General features: G+C 31.9%; 2 protein-coding genes and 1 long non-coding RNA gene across 7 annotated transcripts in view; all 3 read left to right on the top strand.

The window, feature by feature from the left end:
* The window catches only part of LOC101890109 (hypothetical protein), a 38473-nt gene that overhangs the window by 940 nt on the left and 11333 nt on the right, over window positions 1–26200 (top strand). The window lies entirely within an intron of this gene.
* Window positions 1–26200, top strand: part of LOC101889378 (glycogenin-1) — a 35054-nt gene that overhangs the window by 940 nt on the left and 7914 nt on the right. For 2 of the 4 annotated variants that reach the window (XM_011296494.3, XM_011296495.3), the window contains exons 2-4: window positions 18100–18410; window positions 18478–18948; window positions 24329–25144. In XM_011296494.3, the coding sequence (XP_011294796.1) occupies window positions 18100–18410; window positions 18478–18948; window positions 24329–25144 (1598 nt within the window). Of the gene's footprint in view, window positions 1–18099; window positions 18411–18477; window positions 18949–21191; window positions 21285–24328; window positions 25145–26200 lie in introns of all 4 variants that reach the window. The other 2 variants (XM_059120092.1, XM_005189028.4) reach the window with 2 other exon arrangements.
* Window positions 11425–13091, top strand: LOC131801400 (uncharacterized). The gene is made up of 3 exons (XR_009341811.1): window positions 11425–11990; window positions 12059–12568; window positions 12753–13091. It is a non-coding gene; the product is annotated as an uncharacterized LOC131801400 (long non-coding RNA).

Raw genomic sequence — 26200 nt, 5'->3', positions numbered from 1 at the left:
AAATAGTTGTTATTGAAAAAAAGCGCCGTTGTTATACGTGCATATTTGACGAAAGGGTATTTATATTTGTGGTTTATCAAGAGTTATATTCACAAATTCAATCAATTCCAATTGTTCGGTTCCAGAACCTGCAAGAATATAAAAATATAACTACGAAATCGATTTTTCCTTTATTATATCGAAAAAATTGAAAATGTAGTAGATTCTTGCAGGTTTGGAACACAGTAAATATTGTATAAAAATGTGTATGTAACCAATGGTCAGTTTCAGAACTCCAAGAATGTCAAATTTTTACTACGATAACGGATTTTCCCTTTATGATATCGAAAAATATTGCAAAACTTGCAGATTCTTGCAGGTTCTGAACAATTTTAATAGTTTACAATTCTGGTTAAATTTTATAAAGGGCATTGTTTCAAATATCAAAAATATTCCAAAGATAGAAAATTGGTTTATATTTGGATCGCTTTTAGAATTTTATTGGCGTAATTGTGGGTTTTAAGCATGGTATAAGAATACAGGTAGTCGCATCGACACATCGCTGGGACAATGAACTGTCAAACCAAATTTGAAATTGAAAATTTTGAATGAAAAATTATTCAAATTTGTAAAAGCAGTTGAAAAATGAATATCATTAAAAAAAGCGGAAAGTTAATGTCAACTTGGGTTTGTTGTTCCCATACTTATAAAATATTTATATTGTTCACTTCAAGACTCGAAAAACTCCTATAGGCCTCAAAACCCACTGGGTTTATTAGATCCAGTGGGTTAATCTTGTGATACACCTTAGAGGATGTATATTTTAATGTTGTAAAGAAAACCTTTGCAGAAACATGTGCGACCAATGCTGTACCCAGTGATGTTTTCCGTAGTATGTTGCCTCTGCTAATTTTAAATTAATCCGGTCGTCGTGGGTTAATCCGGATAAAATGTTGTATCTAAACGCGTTGTAAGTTCATAAATAGTTACAAAGTAAATTGTAGACGGTACGTGCACATATAATTGTGTTAACCCATTAGATTCGGATTAAAATTGTCATATCCATTACTTATACTTCAAATAAATCCTATTAAAGTAGGTTAACCCTACTAAAAGTTCTAACATAAACATGGCATTATAAAAAATATTCCATGTAAATATAGTGGCAGGTCAATTTATTTATTAGTAAAAAGCAAGAAAGAAAAATCATGCTGCATTAAGATCAAGACAGAATGAAGGCGCAACGCGTCACTCATCATGAATATAACAACAACCACAAGGATGTGCCTTTATCGACACTGTTAGGGTTGTTGTTTTATCGACAAAGCATAACATAAAAATGCGCGTGACGCCTTCATTCTGCTTTGGCCACAGAACGCGTTTAGCGTTAAAAATGCTGCAATAATTATTTCGAAGTAAAAAAACTGGCTGAATCGGTCATCAATATATTTATTATTAAAAAGCAAGAAAGAAAAATTCTGCTGCCTTAAGATCAATCAGAATGAAAGCACAACGCGTTACACATCATGAATATTTTTAACAAACAGAAGGATGTTCCTTAACGACACTGAACGTTTTCTTAGGGTTGTTTTTTTTATCGACAAAGCGTAACATAAAAATACGCATGACGCCTTCATTCTGCTATGACCACAGAACGCGTTTAGCGTTGATAATGCTGAAATAATAATTTAAAAGTAAACAAACTAGACGACTCTGCTCTTAAATTGAAAAAAATTAAAAATTTACGGATAAAATTGCCATGATTTTTGTTAATGAATTCAATATTAATCTGATATTGACTCTCTTTGTTATAGTCCCCAGAACTTGGTTGAAAAACTGCAGTTGAAGTCTATGAGTCAGATTTTTTTTATTTATTTATTTTGATTTCTTTCATTCATTTCTTAGTTTCTTTCATGGTAAAATTAAGAAGGTAAAGTCATTTCAAATAAGCAAATCCATCTCTGCATTTTCTGTAATTTTCCTTGTCGAATTTCACATGTTCCCATCTTTGAGGTGTGTGTATACATTGGATTTTTAAAACTAAATGTTGACAATGAGGTATCGTCAAATGAATAATTTTGAAAAAATTGTAAACATATGATTGCAAGACTTTACCTTCTTAATTCTTCCATGGTTTCTTTAGTTTTGTTGTTGCGGAAAATCAGGTCAAATCCTTTAAATATTTCCCAAATAGAAAGGATCCAACGTTTATTGAGTTTCAATGTAAAGGACAATAACATATCTACATTGGATTTCAAGTTTGATATAATGGCAATGGAATTGACAGTTGGATTCGTGTAAATATGCTTCTAGAATATCATAAAGTTTATAGCTCGTTTACATACAAGATCCGCGATAATTGTTGATTAATTGCTATTAATTGAACATAAGTTTTTCATAGTTAAATTTATTGTGATTGGTATGCCATCAGGGCTACATCGGGTAAAGATTTTATATGTAAACGCAATTTTAGTATACCCATAACTCCATGATAAGGAGGTAACACATTTTCAAAATGTTTCCATCTCTGAGTTTTATATACATAATAAATTTATGAATACACATTTTGACAATGAAATGTTATCAAATGTTTAATTTTGAAGAAAATGAGAACATATGATAGCACAAGTTTGCCTTCTAAATTCTACCAAGGTTTGAATAAATTTTCCATGCAGCCGAATATTCAATGAAATTTAAAACTCTGATAAGAATTAGGAATTGTTTACTGCACGCTTGTCTGAGTATTATGTAATTAATTTATTTGTTTATAAAATTTATTCAAAGAATTTTTGTATTTTATTCTTATTTCAAATCATTTCCTATAACATTCTCCACCCTTTAACTCCCTACTCCACTATTTGGCAACCCTGTTGACAAACTACGATGACGCTCTCTCGCTCTGTTTATAACAGCAGCATAATGTGCTCTATTAACAAAATCAACTTGACATTTTATACGGTTTTTGCATTTCATTAGCATGCTCTCTTTTCGTTGCCCCAAAAGAAAAAAATAAAAGTTTAGGAAACAAATACTTTTAGTTGTTATGTTTATACGGAAAACAAATAAAACCAACTAATCAGAAATGGATTCTTATTTTATTTTTTTTCCTTATTTGTCTGATCAGTTTAGTTAGTTTTGCTTTTATTCTTTCGTATTTATTTTTGGCAAACACTAGAGATAAGCCGACTAAAAAAATTAAAAAAAAATGCATTCTTATGTGCTGAGACAGATGTTGTTGTCGTTTTGCTGATTTGTTTGTCGCCGATTTTCTTTTTGTACCCAGTACCGTTATCGTCAATGATTTTTGGTGGCTTTCATATGTTGACAATTACTTAAATGTCACATGCGACCACTTTGTTTGTTTATTTGCATTAGTTTTCAATGAAGTTTACCCCTAGCCACTAAAAATGACATGACATTAAGTAACTAAATGTCATCTTAGCAACAACAACAATGTAGTTGAGTTTTAGCGGCAATTAAGGAAATGATTTTTATTTCCTATGCCTTCCTCTCATTTTCTCTCCAATTGTATTAAGGGTGCGCGCATTTACTCTTTGTTGGGATTAGTAAATAAACCACTTGGAGAGTATGTTATTTCGCTTAGCTCCATCCCACTTTTGGTGTTTTATATTACAAACTTGACCTAGAATTTTTGTGGTATATAAATCTTTATCAGGCATTTCAATCTCTGTGAGAGATTTAGAGAAGTAAAATTCCGTTGCTTTGATGCTGCAACTGAAATGAAAATTTAGCTACCGGCATCTTATATACAAAAAAAAAAAAAAAAACTGTGGTTTAAACAAACAATGTGCCCTTATGAGGGTCACTTCCTTCTCTTCGGCAAATGAAATGTCAATGAGGGCAAACAAGTGACGTAATGACAGCTATAGAGCAAATTAACAAAGTATCAAGGCCAACCAGTAAGACCAGCTGATTGTCAGGTTTTCAGTCAAAATAAATCTATGTCAGGGGGATTCACATTAGGAATACACATATCAAAAGGAGTTTTTAGTTGAAGGCATCAATGGTTAGTTCATCTATGATTGAGGATATTTTAGATCATTTAACGACGAAGAGGAAAACAAGTCGAAGACACCTCATCAAATTTAGTCGAGGTGTCAAATATTTGGTAAAAACAATGGCACTACTAGAAGGGTAGTTTAACTTTAAAATAACTAGGAGAAATACAGCTCTGTACAAGAGTCTTATTGTGTCAAAAAGGCTTTGAAAGAATGGTTTTGTTGAGGTGAAAGTACCAAAAACGCATTTTTGACTGGCTTAAGTCAACCTCAGGCTTCTTTGGAAAAGAACAACGGAGCTTAGGACAAAAATCGAACTAAGTCAACATAAAATTCCTTTGTTCATCTACGAAGAAGCCAGCCAATGACTTAAGCCAGTCAAAAAAGTTTTTTTTACGTAATCCCACCTTTCATTTCATAAAATTCTCTGCTGGAAGAATATTGGTAGTCGCATCGACACAGCTGCTGGGACAAAAAACTGTCAAACCAATTTTGAAATTATAAATTTTGAATGAATAATTTATTTAAATTCTTTAAAATGTTTGAAAAATGCATATCATAACAACTTCTGATTGGAATCGTGTTTAAAAAAAAAAAAATAAAAAAACATTTTAGAAATTTTGACATATCAATGTTTCCAATCATTGATGCATCTACCTGTATTATTCTACTATGGGTGGAACCAAATCAAGGTGAGAACACATAAAACGTTTTTTTTACCGGGTTAAGTCATCGACTGGCTTCTTTGGAAAAGAACAAAGGAAATTGGGGCCAGAATCGAACTAAGTCAACCTAAAACTCCTTTGTTCCTTTACAAAGAAGCCAGCGGATGAATTAAGCTAGGCAAAAAAGCGTTTTATGTATTCTTGCATTTAGTCCTAAATACGAAAATATTAGATTTACTTATTTCACAATGTTTTGTAATTAATTTCATTATATTTGTGTAGGCATTTATTTTTAGTACTTTAATAATTGTATATTTTTTTGAGCAAACCAAATAAAAACGCTCGATATTCAAAAACACATACATATTTAACATTTGTGTATATGTTTTAATTTAGCAAATTATTCACCTGTTTCTTTCCCAAATGGAAAAAAATGTGGGTAATTCGTGGAAATTTCATAAATCCACCCACGCATGCACATTTCTTTTGAATATGAATTCCAAAAATTTAATGTGACGAATTCACTAAAAATCATCTCAAAAATGCTTATTTTACAAGTGTGAATCAGCGCATTAGATTTATGTGACATTTTTTTTTTTTTTTGTTTGTTTCAAATATGGATGCAAATGTCATAAAATCTTTAAAAATCCATTTAGTAAACATTTATCCATTTAGAAAATAATATGTCAATCAAAATTATCAATTAAGAGGATATTTACAGGCATATGAGTCATTTGAATTGATACAAATCTCACGATTTTGGTAGAGGTATGTTTTTTTATTAATTATGAGGTCATGATTTGTTGGACCTTTAATTTATTTCTAATTTTGGGATTTGACTTTTCAAGGTCAAAGGTTTTTTTTTTACGGGAACAAATTCATTGTTGTCATAATTTAGCTTGTGTATTGATCATATTCTTGAAAATTAAAATTTATTAAAAATTTTAGATAATTTTGCTCTTGAAAAGAAAACTCTCATAACTCTATAAAAAGAAACTTGTCAAAAATTATTGCAGAAAATTTTAAATACATTGGAACGTGGTATAGTCATTTGAAGGTTGCCACATTGGAACATGGTACAATTAAGGAATAAAAACATGGTAGAAGAATACAAAAGTAGACTATAAAGGAAAGATATAAGACCTATCATGGCAGAAGAATACAGGTAGATGCATCAACGCTTGGGAGCATTTATATGTCAAAAAAATTTAAATGTTTTTCAAATATAAGTAGATTTTTATATGTTTTCTTATACGACATCATTCGGAGGTTATTATAATCCGTGTTTTTCAACAATTTGTGCAAATTTATACAATTTTTCATTCAACATTTTCAATTCCAAAATTGGTTTGACAGTTCATTGTCCCAGCAGCTGTGTCGACGCGTCTACCTATATTCTTCTACCATGAGACCTATGTTATATTATGAAGGAATGTCTGAGCCCATATGGAATTGTGACGCCGTTGCCATTTACAATTTGATTATGTTTCACCTTTAAAGGCCTGTTTCTGTTCAAGAGGAATGCTATGAAAACAACAGTCTTCACTCAATAAAGAGCTGAGAAATAGGGAATTTCTGACCATTAGGGGTTCGTTTCAGCATTTGTTACATCTTATTTTAATCCTATAAATATTCTTGAGGTGAGAGTACATAAAAAGCTTATTTGACAGGCTTAAGTCATCGGCTGTTTTTTTAGAGGAACAAACTAGTTTCAGATTGACTTAGTTTGATTTTGGCACTACGCTCCTTTGTTCTTTTCTGAAGAAGCCAGGCGATGACTTAAGCCAGTCCAAAAGCGCTTTATGTATTCTCATCTTAATTATTGTAATTATGCCTACATAGCATGGTAAAACAATACAGGTAGACATATGGCAACCCTTTTCTGATGAACTCGTCCTTATCATTTTTCAAATGAAACGTATTTTCATATCTAAAATATTTACGTATGACGAGTTGCAGATTTACAAAAATAATAGATAATCATTTATTTTCGGAGTTCCTTGGCACGTAAAACAGGTACATGTTTCATATCTTAAGAAGACCAATTTACCCTTTCTTAGGCTTAATGATATAAACATAGAGTTTTTAAACCCTTCATCTTAAGGAAACGTTCTCGATGATATTATTTCTTGTGTAGCCCTCGGATCACTCTGTAAGGATCAAATCCCCAAAATTGCCAGCTGAAAACTTACAACTTCCTGTAATGAATTTAATGCCAATCGGACTGAAAATGAGTTAGGACAGTCTTTTACCAGTCCTAGCCTTTGCTAAATCCAAATTCACCCATTCCATAATCATAGCTGAGTTATGAGATTAAAATATTAGTTTTCTGTTAGATTATATTCCTCCCATGATAAAACTAAGAAGGTAAAGTCATGTAATCATATGTTTAATTTTTTTTTTTCAAATTTAATTTATTTGACAACATCTCATTGTCAAAATCTATTTTCATAAATCCATTGTATAAACACAAAATCAGAGATGGGAACTCTTTTTTATGCATTGAAATTTGACAAGGTAAATTACAGAAAATGCAGAGCTGGGAGTGCTAATTTGAAATGCGGTTACCTTTATTTCATTGTACCATGATTCCTCCTTTACTTTTATGCCATAAAAACAACAACGGAAATGAATGTATATTTCTTGCCAGTTGTACGTCCATATTTAAGGAAGAACTAAAAAATATAAATTTGACAATAGATAGACATTAAAATAAAAATTTGTAATGGTATGATTACATGAGATTACCTTGAAAATTGTACCATGATATGTACTATGGTGTTTTCATCACCCACTGTGAATTATTTTTATAGGCCTCATAAAAAATGCAATACTAATTTTATATCACCATTTACACACAGGGATGCATACAGATTTACACGCACATATGATCTTATTTATCATATTTTTAATGTGCATAAATATATGGACATACATATATATATATACAAACCCAATTTGTGCATAAGACATACAAATGAAATTCCTTTGGAAAAAATCTCCATTAGTCATCTGAGAAAAAAATATGAAATTACAAAAATATGATGCTGCTCCATTCCCCATAGGCCTACGCAATCTGTTACTTTTTTCAAGATTTCGAATTCTTCATTTTCGTTTTTCAACAGCATTTTATCCATCCATTCACACTGCAAACTAAAAGCAATGCGAGGGAAAAGAAAAAACACAACAACAAAAAAGTCAAGAGGCGTTAACGACAACAATGCTGCCTCTTACCAAGAATTATTTTCCGGTTCTAAATATAGAATTGAAGAAAAATGTTGCTTCCACATGTTTTTAGTATCAGAAGACTCTCGAAGTCAAGCCAACCAATTTGAAGTGCATTCTTGCAAAAGTGATAGGCATGAATGGCGGATACGACGACGAAGTACAAAAAAAGTAGCCAAGTGCAAAAGGAGCCCATCCAAAGGTTTTCGGGAAATGCATTTTTGCCCACATAAAAATGTGGCGGCTTTTTGCTGTTGTCACTGGATTCACTGTTGCATGATTTCACCATGTGATTGGTGGAGTTGAGGATAATATGGAGGACAGATTTTTTGTAAGGCAATTCATAATGGGGACGAAGTTAAATACATAAGTAAATATTAAGTATATAATTAATTTAAAAATTAACCACTAAGGAAAAGTCAAAAGTCGGGCCAAGTCGACTATATGATACCCTACACCCATGGTAGAAGAATATAGGTAGACGCATCGACGCAGCTGCTGGGACAATGAACTGTCAAACCAATTTTGGAATTTTAAATGCTGAATGAAAAATTATTTAAATTTGTAAAAATTGTTGAAAAATGCATATTAAAATAACCTCAGAATGACGTCGTATAAGAAAACATATAAAAATCTACTTATATTTTAAAAGAAATTTAAAAATTGTTGATATATCAATGCTCCCAAGCGTTGATGCATCTACCTGAATTTTTCTACCATGCCTACACCACTATGCATATCCAGTAGAGTTCCCCTAACAAAAGAATTAGTTTGAAGTAGACCATACCGCCTATCAACATTTGGCTTTAGAGTAGTTATAGTTTGGTTTCAGAGGCAACTAATATATGGGAGGCATATCTAATTCTGAATAGATTTTCACTAAATTTGACGGAGACATTTTTATCTTAATCGCTGCTGCTAGATATTATAAGTCCCACAGTTAATCTTCCTTTGTTTAGCCAGCATACGAAAATGTCCCTGGACCCAAAATCCAAATTCTAAACAATATCGCCATTATTATTGTTTAATTATAAATTACTTTGAAAATTCGTTCCAAATGTTGCTGTCATTCTTTTTGGTGTCATTGCCAAAATCTGTTTTTCATAAATCTTATTCCCCAAATAAATATAGGCAATATTATTTTGACATAATACATTTGTAGCAAACAGCCAACCAACCAACCGACTGACTGACTGCTGACCACTGACTACTCTGTGCAGCTCGCAGTATGGAGGCGTTCTGTTTGAACAATTTTATAATTGATAATGTTTATTTTGGCATAGAATGTCTTAAGCACAATGGATTTTCAACAGAATCATTATAGCCTCATTGCGTTTGTTTAGAAGATATTGTTGGTTATTTTTAAGAGAGGAAAAAGAAAATATTGTAGACAAGAGTTTTCTGGCGAATATAAATTTCCATGACACAAATGGGTGGCATGTGTTTCAATACATCAAACGGCTACTGAGCAAAAACCGGGTGACACATTGTTAAGTTTTTTTAAATGGATTGCCGATAAAACGGCGTTTTTTAATTCATTCTTTAACTCTTCAATTGAAGATGAGCGTAAAATAAATACAATGAGTGTGAGAGAGAGAGGAAGATGTAAATGACCGGTAAAACAGTTTGGTGTGGGAAACTAACCATGAACTCGAGTTGTTTTTGGCCTGTAGCCGTTATTTTATTGAACAGGGTTGCCAAAGCAAGATAAATACAACTAGGAAATGGATATTACATGGAATTTTGGAAAAATAAGATGTTTATACCAGGATAACGTAAAAAGGGAATTTAACTGTTTATGCATGGGAAAATTAAGAATTACCATCTCTGCCTTCTCTGTAATTCACCTTGTCAAAATCACTGAATAAAAAACATTTCTGTGTATACAATGGCTTTATAAATATAAATTTTGACAATGAGATGTTGTCAAATTAATAATTTTGACTTTACCTTCCTAATTCTAGCATGTGTTTATTGGATTAGTGAGAGAAATACATTTTGTTTCCGAATAATTGTAGCATTTAATTTTTTTTTTTATGAATAAAATTTGTCATTAATTTCTAACTCGATTTAGTTTGAATTTTGGTAAAAATTCTATCCCTTAAATATATATTTTTAGTGCTCTCAGAGTGAAAATACATCAAAGGATTGTTTTCCTGGTATAAATCATCAGCTGGTTTTTTCGTAGTTAAATTTTGTCCATAATATTTTTTGTTCCTTGCAGACCTACGAAAAACTCGCTCGAATTTATACAATGAGTGAATCTTACTCGAATTCCAACTCTTTCAGCAATCCTGCTGGCGAGCAAGTTTCTCTCCCAGCTGAAAATGAGTAAATCTGTGCTCTGGTTCTTTTAGTAAAAAGCCAGCGGATGCATTTAAAAATTACTTCAAATTTACCTATAAATAAATTTAATATTTGAACGATAATGGCGAATACATTTAAGAATTTCGAGCGATATATAATTAGATGTTGTCAAATGTATTATTTAAAAAGTTAAATGGAATCAGTTGCCAATATTTTCCATTTCGTGTCTGACATAAGTCTGATAAAAATATTAAAACGAATCATATTTAGATTTTATATAAAGTACTTGCTTTACAGAACAGCGTTGGCTTGTTTGTTCGGGATACCATAGTGTTTTGTTGTTGCAAAATGGTCAGACTTAATCCCTTTATTGTTGTTTTTATAAAAACAACATTTGTTTATTAATGGAGAATGGTGGTAATATTTACCAGGGGGTAAGGCAGAGAATACATAGGTTTCGGAAAGGGCCACCAATCCTAAGCAGTTCCCTTGTTGTACTTGCTTCACTTTAAATTAGGTATTTTATAATATTTCGAAAAAGTTCGCGTTTTATGAGAGTTATAATTATTTAAAATTCGAACTCGTTGTGGAGGAGCTACCAGCAGGGGTAGTCCGAAATTGTCCATCTTCTGAACACATTTTGTGCTAGTGGAAATATTGAAATGTGCGAAATTTTAAGATAATCGGACTCTTAGTTAAAATTTTATAAAAGTTTTAATTATTCAAAGTTTTGACCCTTTGTGGGGGAGGTACCAGAAGGAGTTGTCCTATATCTACCATCTTCCAACGAGATCTTGCTTAAGTAGAAGTATTGAGAATCGGATGCTCATTTCGCTTTTTACGAGCTTCATTATTATTCAAAATTTTGACCCTTTGTTAAGGAGGTTCCAGAAGGAGTGCACCGATATACACCATCCTCACACCAGACTTTGGATTAATACAAATATTGTAAGGTATATAATTTGAAGACAATCGGACTCTCACATCACATTTTATAAGAGTTATAATTATTCAAAATTTTGATTCTTTGTGGTGGAGGTACTTGATGTAGTGGACCGACATTGTGACATTGTGAGTGACCTGTTTATAGACCTTTAAAAAACTTTTGACCCTTAAAAACTATTAAAATTTAATAATTAAGCGAAAATAATATTTTGATTTCCAATCCAAAATATTGTTGCAATTTAATTTCCCAAACGAGCTGTATCTTTTCTCATTCAATTAATTATGATCAATTAATTTACTACATGATTAAACACACATGTCATTGATTAAGTGTGTACACGTTCTCGAGGAAAAGTGTCAATTCACCAAGTGAAAACACTTTCTTTTCGATGACAAAAAAAACCGAACCCAAAAACAAATCAATTTCAAAATTGACTATTTTTAGTACCAAAAGAATAGAAGAACGGAAAATACAATGAAAAATTGCCGACAAAAAACGTTGTGTCACCCGCCGTGATTAAGTGTTAAAATCGTTTAAATACGTATTTGATTTTCTTCTTTTCAAAATGTTTTAGTTTTGTTTTATTTTTCTAAAATTGTTCCCCCACATCAAATTCTCTGGGGGACATCTGTTGTTTTGCGTATTAGAAAGATTTAGATGCCACCGAGTTGAAAGGCATTTATTATATGCATCATTAAAAAAAAGGAAAAAAAAAAACAAAAAAATAAAGTAGAAGAAAAAAATCGAAAAAGAAAAAAAGTTGTGAAATTTTCAAAATTTCACCGCATCATTCTTATTTTGTTTTTGGTTTTTCATTTGAGTGAAACGAAATTTTGTTTATGCATTCTGGTAAGTTCGAAAAGAAAATTTAAACACTCATCCATGGCATTTTAGTAAATGAATAATTTTTATTTTAGGTTGAAATAAAGATCATAAAATGAAAAAAGAAAATAAAATACATTCGTCACGAGCATATAGCACCAGAGTGATTTGCATGACATATGTAAAACAAAGGCCAAACACCCACTCATAAGTGCATAGAAAAGTCTTAAAAAATGTCTTATTAGAAAAGAAGACAGAAAACGGCATTTAAATCAAAATGGGGCAACTCTGTGAGTTTGTATATAAAACAATGTTCCAACAGGCAGCCCTATTTATATGTACACTATTATCGGCACCCTTTTATCGACCACACTGAATAGCCCTTCGCCAAGCCATCAACCATCATCTAAACGACACTGCCTTATCATATGCCGATAACAATATTAGTTTGAGTACTAAAAATCGATATATTTGGCAAATCATCGGGGGAGTTTAATAATGCCGGCTCACATGGATTCTCGTAGCTGCTCACACATACGCACACGAACACTTGCATTGCATCAAACGTCAACCAGCAATTCCCTTTCGCATCCTTTGACACACAGGTAGTTATTGTTTCCCTTTTGTGTTATTGATTTCCCCCCAACTGCCCTCTGTTCAAAATTTAAAGTATCGTTTGAAATGTTTTTGGCCTAATTTTTTAAGTTTGCTTCTTTTATTATTTAATTATTTATTTTCTAAAAAAAATATTTTAATCCCTTATTCTTTTTTGTGTTTGTTGTTCGTTAGTATTGTGATTTTGGACAAAACAAAAACCGCTAATGAAACATCACTGAAAACTGATTGTTGTGCTCTCTCTCTCTCTCTACCATCTAATACCCAACTAATCAACCATAAATCTACCAATCAACAAATCGATAATATTTTATTGACAAATTACTATTGTATATAATAATATTGGTAATGTAAACATTTAATAAAAAAAATTGACATTGTATTTACAAGAATTTTTTAATACTTATTTGGTTTTATTAATCTGGAATTATTAATGCTGCTTTTTCACATAATTTAAAAAAAGTATAGAAGTTTTGTAAAGTTTTTTAGACACTTTTAAACCCCCTCAACATTTTATGAACATTGTGATCAACAAATTAACAAATAACAAAAACTTTCATTAACCAACAAAATGTGGGCTATTTGTACGTTTACATTGTACTGGATTTTGAAAAATCTGTGGATTTTTGTTGTTAAAGTGGGTTAAGCCTGCGAGAAACTCTAATGTAAACGTACTATAAGTAGTAAAATTTTTAAGGATTTAAAAATAGAAGCCATAAAGAAAGTCCTCAAAGAAATACTATTATTAATATATTTAAATAACACTTAGGCCTAACAAATATAAATGTTTGTATGAAGACCTGAATAGTCCATGTATTGAAGATTCGAAGGAGGGCTTCTATGTATAAAATTACTGAGTCATTGTTTTTATATTTACACAATCTCCACAGATTTGAAATATATTAAAAATTGAAATTTATAGACCTTCCAACATAGCAGTCCTTTATAAAATCTTAAACTGAGATAATATTTAGGAATAAATTTAATATTTTAGGAATAAATTTAAGGGTAAAGCTATGGTACAATGAGGAGGTAGAACAGCTTCGTGAAACTACAGAAATACAGCCCTGAGACAATGCCCGCTTCCTGTCAGACTCATTTAAAATTGTATTCTACATTTTTTTCATATTTTCCTCATTTTTATAATGAGTTGATTGGCGCGAAAAATGAATGAAATGCCTGGATTTTCGTTAAAAAATATGATCCAAACTGTTCAATCTGTCATTTTCATGGCTAAACTGGTTAATAGCTTTAATGCGGAACCGCAATCTACTTGTCTTTCAATCATTAGTTTTGAAAATATTTTGTTTTCATTTTTCAAAACAATAAATATATACACAAAATTGGCAAAAGTCGGGCACAATTAAGAAAAAATTGGTAGCTCTACCTTACCTTTTATTAAAGAATGAATTCTTAGATTTGCTCTGAGGGAATGGCTTTGCACAAAAAGTATGAGAACGAACAGCTAACAACTCAAATGTTAAAACTAGGTGGCAACGCTTCAAAATCAACATATCACCCAATCAGAAGCTGGTTACTATTTTTTACACGGCCAAATTTATATGTTGAATGTAGTAAAAGAGAACTCCATATTTGAGTGCGTTCTCTTCCACATTCACATGTCAACAATTTTAAAATGTTTTGACATAAATAAGAAGATTTTTCTATGTTTTCTTATACGACACAAATCGTGTGTTCTTATGATATGCATTTTTCAACAATTTCTACAAATTTCAATAATTTTTCATTCAAAATTTTAAATTTCGAAATTGGTTTGACAGTTCATTGTCCCAGCAGCTGTGCCAATGCGACTACCTGTATTCTTCTACCATGGTTCACTTCATTCCGACTGCAATTCTAATTTTGCAGATATTGGAACGGTGTATCGAAAAAAATGGAAAATTAGTAGATTCTTGCAGGTACTGGAACAAAGAAGTAATAAGACAAAAGACTGAAATGACGATGTTACAAAAGGGACTAAACAGAATGCGCGCTTTGAGCCATCTTAGGTTTAACGCATGCCTTCTGCTATGGCCTCAAAAGGCTTATGTGAATGACCATAGACTATCCGATAAAACCAGGTGTTTTTACCCGCATTGACAAAATGTATGCAATTTTGAATTACAATTTTGACAGAACCAAGGCTTTTCACTCACAATCCTAGTGTTTTATTCAAATGGCCCGAATTGCTTAATAGGCCTGTGAATGACGAATGACAAATGGTCTTTTCCAGAACTGCAAAAACGTAAGAGTTTTTACTACGATAACCGATTTTCCTTTTATGGTTACGGAAAAAATTGCAAAAAATAGTAGGCTTTAGAAAAGAGCAAAGTTGAACTATATTGTTCACTAAACGGATTGATTTTCTCACTCTTAATCTTTAAAGGGAACTAGTTTATTCGTTCAATTTAGTTCATTCCTTCACATAGCAGAAAAATTCACAATTACAGACATTTGGCAACGCGGCTAAGCTGATCTTATTGATAGGCCTTGGTTTCCTCCCAAAAATAATTAAATGAATGTATGTTTTATATAGTCAACTATCAGGCTAGAGATTTTATATGTAAATCTACTTTTATTTGAGAAGACATCCTTCAGTTTTTTTTTGTGAAAACAGTTTCTTCTTGTATTTTGTTGTCCTAATGTGTGCCATAATAAAGGTCTTCTATGGGAAAATGAAATTTTCAGTGAATTTAAGACCCTCCTCAACCTCATACGAAAGAAAGTATAATTTTTCTGCTTAGAGAAAACACACTTTTCAACTTCTGCGAAAAAAAGAGATATTGTCTCGAGGTAGAATAGGAACAGCTGATTTTTAACTAAATCACGATTTAGTTAAATTAGTATGATTCCTCAGCATCAAATTCATGTGGGAGATCGGAAACATTTGCGAAGGCGTGTCTATAGAAAAATATTCGTATTGTACAATTTGCTATTTGTTATGTTCAAAAATCAAGTGGATCTGAAAAACATCTGAAAGATTTTTGCTGCTATATTTAAAATTATTAATTGTTTATTTTAAAGAAACACGCGAATTAATATGGAAACTAATTATATAAAAGGGGATACATATACTTAAAAATATGTATATATTGTGTGTGTAAACAAAATGAAAAATTAAATGTGAAATAACCATAAATATTTATATCTTGTGCCATTTTTTTGGAAAGAAATATTTTCAAATAGATGTGAAATGCTTTATTTTCCATTTAAAATAAATTAAAGTTTTTTTTTTTGTTAAATTCTAGATAATTTATGGGTAGTGTAAAATAAACATTTGTCTCAATTAAATAACTTATGTACTAAAACACCCAAATTAGCATCTCCACATGTCTTAAGTTTAATAAAACTAAACAATTTTAGCGGATATAGTAAATCCAGTGTATATAAATTGCAAATTCAATTGAAAGAAAATCCTCATAAACGAAGTTTCCCAATAGAAAGCTCTGATGTAAACATACTATTATTGTCCGTAGTTATCCATGGTAGAAGAATACAGGTAGATGCATCAACGCTTGAGAACATTGATATGTCAAAAATTTTAAGATGTTTTTTTTTTTTTCAAAAATGAGTAGATTTTTATAAGTTTTCTTATTCCACATCAATCTGAAAAAATTGCATTTTTCAACAATTTTTACAAATTTGAATAATTTTTCTTTCAAAATTTTCAATTTCAAAATCTGTTGTTCGTTACCATGGTAGACGAGTACAGGAACATTGATGTGCCAATTTTTTATATTTTTTCTTATGCAGGCTTGCAGAGGATGTTAAGATGTGCATTTTTAAACAATTTTTACAAATTTGAATAATTTTTCATTCAATAATTTCAATTCCAATTTGTCCCAGCAGCTGTGTAGATGCGACTACCTGTATTCTTCTACTATGAAAGTTTTTTTTCTTGCTTTTTAATAAAGACTAAAGCCGATCTTAGCGTAAATCGTGACTTCGGTTTGAAAGTCCAACAGTTTTGCAATTTTTGTTTGGAAGAAACGTGTAAATACAGCTGCAAGTGGCAACAGTGTTGTATTTTCAGCACGAAATCACTCGAATTGGAGTTTTTCAAATTTACCCCAAAGCATTGTAGATAAGAGCCAATGAATGATCAATTTTTGACAGTTGTGTTACTGAGTATTTTCATACATACTGCGTATCATCAGCTGATTAAAATATTAAACAATTTCAGGCACAAGTTTGTTATTTTACTTGGATTTCAGATAATAATCATTCAACATAGTGTTATACCATTAAATAACTATTTGTTTCCGACAAATTGCAATATTTTTCGATTTTCTCAACGGCTTAACGTGCATATATTCACAACTGTTTTCTTCCTGAATACAGAGAGAAAATCCACTCAGTGCAAGATACTAAGTACAATTTTGCTGTTGATGTTATTGAACTAGTGAACTGGTTCGATGAAGGAAACCATATGAACTAGTTCCAGTTCTTTGGTTTATCTTGTTTTGTTGTCATATGTTTTTTTATTTGTTCTTTTGAACTTTAATTTTAAAAAATTAATTAAATTGAATTAAAAGTTGATATTTATTTATCAAATGAGGCACATGAACTAAATGGAATGAACGAACTAGTTGAACAATTTATTCTTAATTCCAGTTTATAATTTTGTGAGTCCATGGTAGAACTAAGAAGGTAAAGTCGTGCAAACATATTTTTACTTTTTTTCACAATTATTTATTTGACAACATCTTATTATCAAAATGTTTATTTATAAATCCATTGCATATACACAAATCAGAGATGGGAACCTGCTTTATATGCAGTGAAATTTGACAAGGTAAAATACAGAAAATTCAAAGCTGGGAATTCTTATTTGAAATTAATTTAACTTCTTATTTTTACCATGAGGCGGGTAACTATTCATGAACAAATGTGGATATTAAACTATGAACTAGATTCGCTTTTAGAGCGTTCCTGCAAGTGAACAAAAATGAAAACTAAATTGTAGTAATGGAGATCTTAATATTTTCTGGCTGGACTTATTTCGGGTCATTTTCTCCGGAATATGCTCCGTGTTCTGAATTTAAATACTTTTTAACAGAAAAATAATCTTCAACAGCAATATCTGCATAAATCTCTCAGAGAGCATCCCATTAACACCATTCTCCATTTTAATAAGTACAACGATAATATAAATATTTACTCAAACAAAAATTTTAAATTTATTTTCCCCAATTTAATATCAAACAAAAAAATAACAACAAAAACCTGCTATTAATTTCAGCAAGCAAATAAACAGCTAATTATAACACCGCCATACCTTGACATGCTTAATAAATTTTGTTAATAAGTTTATGAAAAATTAAACAAAACAATGTACATATAAATATGCAAAATTTCCTGCAAAGGCTGCCAAAGCAATAAGACAGAAGAGGAGGAAAAATAAACAAAACAAAAATGCTTCGAAGGCAAATGCATGAGGGCCAAAGAGACCTAAAATGTGAAAACAAAACTTAGAAATTTTCAAAATTAAAATTAATTTTCAATTTTTTTTCGTTTACAGAATTTGCTTGGGTAACATTAACCACAAATGATACCTATTCATTGGGTGCCTTAGTGTTGGCCCATTCTCTAAGAAGGGCCGGCACCGTCCACCAGTTGGCCGTATTGGTAACACCCGGAGTTTCAGAGTCAATGCGCGAAAAGCTAAAAGACGTGTATAATGTTGTACAAGAAGTCAATATTATGGACTCACAAGACGCGGCCAATTTGGCTCTGTTGTCACGGCCCGAATTGGGTATTACCTTTACCAAATTACACTGTTGGCGTTTGGTGCAGTTCGAGAAGTGTGTCTTCCTGGATTCGGATACCTTGGTAAGACCAACACAAACCGGAAAATTATTTTGGAAATGTTATTTTTCTCTCTCTCTCTTCTTTTTAGGTCCTACAAAATTGTGATGAGCTATTCGAACGCGAAGAATTCTCCGCCGCCCCCGATGTAAGTTGGCCTGACTGTTTCAATTCGGGTGTCTTTGTGTTCCAGCCCAGCCAAACGACATATGACAAAATCGTTGAATTCGCCCTGAAAAATGGCAGTTTTGATGGCGGTGATCAGGGTCTGCTGAATCAGTACTTTGCCGATTGGGCCACAAGTGATATTAAGAAACGTTTGCCGTTCCTGTACAATGTCACCGCCTATGCCTCGTACTGCTATTTGCCTGCCTTCAAACAGTTCAGAGATAAAATTAAGATTTTGCATTTCGCCGGTAAAATGAAACCCTGGTTGATGCACTACAATTCCCAGTCGAAGGTGGCCAGCGTACCAACGGATTATAGTCATGCCAACGATTTGATCCAAATGTGGTGGAACATTTTCTTCGATCATGTTCATGCTCAATTGAATACAAATATGGTAAGTGTTGAGAAATTTGTTTTTACATTTTTATGAGTTTTAAATTGAAATTAAGATTTTTTTTTAAGATTTTGTTTGGGGTTTTGATTTATTTCAATATTTATTTTCTTTTCCGCTTGGGTTCTTCTTTTTGGAAATTTACTTAACTTTGTGGTTATGTTTTTTCTTCTGTTTTTTTTAATGGTTGTTGGAAAGCTTTAGGAACTTATCTTATAGTGTGTTTACATGAGAGCTCGTTGCCGGCTTAACATCTTTTATGAGGAATTATTTATATTTTTTTAATAAATCCAGTAAAATAAAAATGCCTATTAGTTAGGGTTAACAAAACACAAAAACCTTTCATATGTTTATCTCGTAATTTTTTTTTGTTGTTTTAAAATTGTGGAGAGCCCCTAAAAGTATGTTGTTATATTATATATGACTCTAACATGATGTGTAAACAAGCTGTCAATGTAGAGGTGCTTAGCGCTAAAGTTGAACAATTTGTTTTACTAAAGAAATTGATTTGTCTCATTCCTATCAATAAAATGTAACTAGTTCCTGCGGCTCATTTAGTTCAGTCCTACTAATGTATTTTTGCATCGATAGTTCTAAGTGGTTTGAGGACAGTTTGTAGTTTAATAATTACAGATCACATTTCATTCAGATTCAATGTCCTGTTAATATGCTGATTTTACTAGTCCTTCGTTTTGGTCCAGCGTGAGATCGAGAAAAGTTGGTTCAATGAAACATAAACTTTTAAATAAACATCTCAGGGTAGAATCAGGACAGTAAAGTCTTGCAATCATATTTTTATGATTTTTCTTTTTTTTTTGACAAAATCTCATTGTCAAATTATATTTTTATAAATCCGTTGTAAATACACAAATCAGATATGCAAACCTATTTTTTGCGGTGAAATTTGACTAGGTAAATTGCAGAAAATGCAGAGATGGGTATGTTTATTTGCAATGTCTTTACCTCCTTAATTTAACCATGAAGCAGTTGCTAAGCAATAAATTCGAACAATTTTGTTCACTAACTAGATAGATCTTTATCGTTTCTATACTTAGAAAGTAACTAGTTCCCTTGGTTCATTTAGTTCACTCTCTCATATGTATCTATACATGCCGTGGTAGAAGAATATAGGTAGACGCATGTACACAGCTGCTGGGATAATGAACTGTCAAACCAATCTTGGAATTGAAAATGTTGAATAAAAATTATTTAAATTTGTAACAATTTTTGAAAAACGCGAATTATAATGGCCTCCGAATGACGTAGTATAAGAAAACATTTAAAAATCTACTTATATTTGAAAAGACATTTAAAATTTTTTGACATATCAATGTTCCCAAGCGTTAATGCACCTACCTGTATTCTTCTACCATGATACATGCATAGTTGATATGCTCATTTTACCAGATCAGCATCTTGGCACAAACATCGATGAAAGTGGGTTCAGTTAAATATAGAACCTATAAAAAATAGGTTCTAACAATAAATTCGAACAATCTTGTTTACTTAATGTACTAATGTTTCTCGTTCTAACCCTTAAAAAGTAACTAGTTCCTTTGGTTCATTTCGTTGACACCTTTATATGTATTTATGGATGCATACTTCCAAATGAGTTTGTTCTTTTTATTCGATCGTTCTCGATGTACAGGGAGGGTGTACTGTCCAATTTATATGCAATTTTTATAAGTTCTTTCCTTTGGGCCTAGCATTAATTCTATTGATATTGCTGAAGAATATAACTGCTAAATGTAGAGGCGCTAAATGATAAACCTGAACATTCTGGTTCACTAAACTGATATTGATATTATTCCTTTCTATCCACAAGAGCAACTCGTTTCTATGCAATTTATAATAGTTTATCGGTTTGAAACTAGCACGAATCGTTTGTGGTAAAACTATTTATTCCCTTCATGGATTTTGTGACTGAGGAAACTGGTAAGAAAAATTGCCTATGTGAACTAAAGGAACTAGTTAATTTTTTTCTTTCAAAAAATATTTCCTTGGAACTAGTCCATTTTGGGAACAATGTAACATACGTTTTATTTTAAACCTGACATTAGCATTTATTTCGGTTTTTTTGAGTTTTAATGAAGTTTTTTGATTCCCTTTAATTTTGAGTTTAGTTTTTTATTCTTCTTTACTTCTGAGCGTATTTTTGGTTAGATGTTTTACAATTTTCCTTTCAATACACTCCTAACGTTGTATTAATATTTTGAAAACTTTGTAATTTGTTTGCCCTTCACAAGCTGACACTTCTTACAGAAGTCACGGAGGAGGAGGAGGAGGAGGATAAAACTAAAATAGAAGATAAAGAAAATAAAAACACAAATGAAGAAGAGGTAAGACAGCAGACGAACGATGTCTGCCCTAAATGTGGAGCACAATTTCAAACAAATGCACCGGCAAATTTTCCGTTACAGCACCAAATAAATGTGGGGCGCACACATTTTTGTTGTTGCAAAAAATATCAGGTTCACATTCTCCATTCTGTGTCTCCACCATTCTGTCAAAAATTATAATTTGGTATACCTCTTTCAAGAGTTTCTTTTATTTGCTTCTAAATTAAATTTTTTTTGTTTAATTAGTGGCAACATGAATTATTTACCTTTTCTTAGTTTAAATGATTTCTCTTTTTAGTGCATTTTTCTCTCAGTTTTTTTTTTTGAGTTCGCCAAACATTGTAGCTGTTTATCTTTTAGTTGCTTCTGTTTTTTTTTTGGCTTAGTGGCCACACCCAAATCATTGACGCATCAATGAAGCTATTTGGAACGATGATCTTCTATTTTTTGCCAAATGATTTTCTTTGCAAAATTTTCTTTTCTTTTTTGAAAATTGGCTTAAATTTGGCCCTGGGCCAATTTTAAGAAGGCTTTTTGTTTTTTTCTTTTCTCTATATATCATTTCGAAAAGAACAAAAACATTTTAATGTCTCTGCATCATTTCAAGAGATGGCCACAATGTGTCCATTCTTAACAGAAATTGTTGGCAAATGTTTGTTGGTCCTTTGCCGTGGTTGAACTATTTTTGTATGGAATTATTTTATTTCAATTTTTATTTGGAATTTAAGAATAAAAATTGGAACATAAACAGATTTATGTTTGAATATTATATTTCATTAGGCGAGAAATGAGAAGTAATGGTTGGTGTGAACGTGGCATAAACATGTCAACATGACATTTTTTTTTTGTAATTTTCCATAAGTGTGCGATTTTCGGCACTTAAGGCAGACGACATTAAATGAAATGGGAAGTTTTTGAAATAACTTTCAAACAACATTTTCAACCAAATAATCGTGGATTTTTATACCCTCAGCCATTTGATACGGTCAAAACGTGCCCCATCGAAAAAACGGTTTTAGACCTCAGGTCTCTTTGGACCAAATCCGTTTCAGGACATTTGGAGTCGGTCTAGTGATGTCCGTCCATCCGTCTGTCTTCCTGATACGATCGATAACTCTCGAAGGGAGTATCCGATTTGGTCCAAACTTCGTACATCGTAATATTATTATCAAACTTATATCGTGTTCGGAGATGGGCAATATCGGTCCACTGCACAGAAAGTGAAAGGATTTTCCGAATTTGCTTCAACTTTGCAAATTCCAATATTTGCGTCAGTACTAGGTCAGGTACGAAAATGGACAATATCGGTCAACTCCATCAAGCACCTCCCCCACAAAAGGGTCGAAATTTGGAAAAATTATAACATTTATAGAATGTTATGTAAGAGTTCGATTGTCTTCAAATTACACACATCACAATATTTTTATTAACCCAAGGTCTGATGTAAAAATGGACAATATCGGTCCACTCTTTCTGGTACCTCCGCAACAGAGGTCCAAATATTGAATATTCATGAAGCTCATACAACGAGAAATTAACAACCTATTTCACTCCGACTTGGCACATCTCAATATTTCCATCAACACAAGATCTGTTATAAAAATGGAAGATATCGGAACATTCCTTCTGATACCTCCCCCACAAAGGGTCAAAATTTTGAATAACGATGATGCTCATACAACAAAAAATTAACATTCGATCTCATTCAGATTTGGCACATCTCAATATTTCCACCGACACGAGATCTGTTATAAAGACGGTAGAGATCGGACCATTCCTTCAGGTACCTCCCACACAAAGGGTCAACGTTTTAATTAACCAAAACGATTATAAAATCCGAAATGAGCATCCGGTTCTCTTCATTTTTTACACATCCAAATATTTCTATCAACTCAAGGTCTGCTGTAAAGATAGGATACATCGACCCACTCCTTCTAGTACCTCCCCCCAAAAGGTCAAAATTTTAATTATCCATGAAGCTCATATAACGCGCAATTAACATCCGATTTAATTCAGATTTAGCTCATCTCAATATTTTCATCAACACAAGATCTGTTAAAAAGATGGTAGAGATAGGACCATTCTTTCTGGTACCTTCCCCACTAAGGGCCAAAGTTTTGAATAACCAAAACGATCATAAAATCCGAAATAAGCTTCCGGTTCTCTTCATTTTTTCACACATCCCAATATTTCTACTAACTCAAGGTCTGCTGTGAAGATGGGATATATAGGTCCACTCCTTCTGGTGTTCCCCCATAATGGGTCAAAATTTTGAATATCCATGAAGCTCATAAAACCCGAAATTAACATCAGATCTCATTCAGATTTAGCTATATTTTCATCAACACAAGATCTGTTATAAAGATGGTAGAAATCGGACCATTCCTTCTGGTACCTACCCCATAAAGGGTCAAAGTTTTGAGAAACCAAACCGATTATAAAATCCAAAATAAGCATCCGGTTCTCTCCCCAAAGGGTCAACATTTTGAATATCTATGAAGCTCATAAAACGCGAAATTAACATCAGATCTCATTCAGATTTAGCTCATCTCAATATTTCCATCAACACAAGATCTGTTACAAAGATGGTAGAGATCGGGCCATAACTTCTGGTACCTCTCCCACATAGGGTTCAAAATTTTGAAAAAAAAAAACGCTCAAAAGAAAGAGATATAAGCATCCAACTCTCTTCAAGAAGATGTGAAGATGATATATATCTGCGAACCCCTTGTGGCACCTAACGCACAAAGGGTCACAATTTTCAATTCTTTTATTTGGCATAACGAAACAAGTCAGCGACTCTTTATAACTTGCTATATCTAAGCATTTCTCACTACCGGAAACGTGAGGAACTTTCAAAACAATATCGTCAAATTTTCTTTCTGGTTTTTATTAAATTATTATTTTCGTCCTCTTCCCTCTATTATTCACAAATTATTTTTCTCTTCTATTTATCAAAATTACATTTTGTTTTCATCTTCTTATTCACCTTGGGGCACGATTGTCCAACTTCACAAAAAACCAAAAACTCCAAAAACTTTTAGAGATATACATGTCCCTCGCTAATACCCTGGAAAAGTAACTATGACAGTTATAGATACCAACAACATCAACAACAAATGCAATATCTACAGGAACAACAGCAACATGAATATAACAACAACTACAATCAATATAAAGAACATATTGATACATTTTATGAGAACAAGGCTGAGATCAAATTTCATGATCCTTGGGAAGATTACTATAGGAAACAGGAAAGGGAGGCCGAGTTGCAAAGGAGACGAGAGGAGGCTCAACTCATAATAACCCCGGAACCAGAAAATAATACACATTATCAGCATCAACATTATAGTGATAATAATTCTCATTCACACTATCATGAAGAACGGCAGGAGGAACAAGAACAATCCACAAGAGACTATGAAGAAGAGAGGCATCACTGGTCAAATGAGTCTGAAAATCAAAGTTTCAACAGAGAGCCAGAGAAAGAGCATTATCACATTGAAATAGTTCCTAATCAAGAGCATACAGATGCTCATTGCGAACAAAGAGAAGAAGAAAGAGAACACAACTATCATGAAGATAATCAAGACTTTTGTGAACAAAATCAACAACATAATGAGAACGAGGAGAGAGAACATGAACAAGAGTATAGTTCCCATGAAGAGAATAAAGCATTCTCAAGCTCAGAAGAGTGCCAGTGTAACAGAGAGGCTGAATCAGACAATAATTGCATATTGCATTCAAATGATAACGATGACATTAAGAATATCGATAATACTGTCAATGAAAGTACCCAAGTACCAACATCAAGTGACAATGCAGACTCCACTGCCGATCAGTTAAAAGACCATGAGGTAACAAGTGTACCCACATCTACCACCACCACCACCATTGAACCGTAGCAAAACCGTTGAGGGCATTCAAATAGTATATCCCATCACCATTTTAGTGTTGTAAATGCAAAGAGAACACGTTAAATTGATTTCGATAACATTCGATATATTTATGATATATTATTTTTTTTTTTTTGATATTTTGAGCATTTTATTGCAAGAAATATCTATCGTACCCATATAGAAATATTTATGAAGATTTATATCTTTGAAACTTTGTCCAGAGTTTTTAGTTTATCGAAATAATTCACTACGATAAATAAAATTAAACGCGAAAAAGATAATTCGACAACTTGACTTACTGTACATGAAAAAATATTTCGATAATTGTTAAAAATATACCGAGATAAATTTGCATTTCAAGACATATTCTCATAATTCATATTAAGAATTTCGATAAATATATATAAATTCGATAATGAAAATATCTTTACAAACTTTTATATATTTCATAATAATGTTGTGCTGTGCGGAAAAAAATAGTGAACACATATTTTGAAACTCAAAGAAATGTATTCGTAATACAACTTTCAATTTCGATAACTCTCGATAATTCGAATTGTTTGAGATATAATAAAATATAATTATAACATAAAGATATGATAAATACGTAAGAAATATTTGGAAAGATTGAAGAAATAACAACGTATTTTTTGTTGGTAGAAATTTTTTCGATAACTCAAATTTCGACTTTCAATAACTCTCAATTTCGGAATACTCGCTTCGCATAAAGAAATATATCTTGGTTACATATACCAAAAATTTAAATTTGAAATTCCGATAACACTTGATAACCTAAATAATCGGTCAATTATTTGTCAGTTTTTCAAATACCGAATTTCGATAACAGTCGATAAGAAATCAATCATTTTTATTATTATTATTATTAAATGATTATTAAGCATTTTGATAACACTCGATGGAGATTTCATAATGGAGAGTTCTCTTTATTAAAAATAATTTGTAATATTGAAAATTGTGATTTCGTCTCCAAAAAGTTACCGATAACTCAATTTC

Source organism: Musca domestica, unplaced genomic scaffold (assembly GCF_030504385.1).
Source record: "Musca domestica strain aabys unplaced genomic scaffold, Musca_domestica.polishedcontigs.V.1.1 16, whole genome shotgun sequence".
NCBI lineage: Eukaryota > Metazoa > Arthropoda > Insecta > Diptera > Muscidae > Musca > Musca domestica.
The sequence above is the reverse complement of the archived record's forward strand: the minus strand, read 5'-3'. Positions and strand labels throughout refer to the sequence as shown.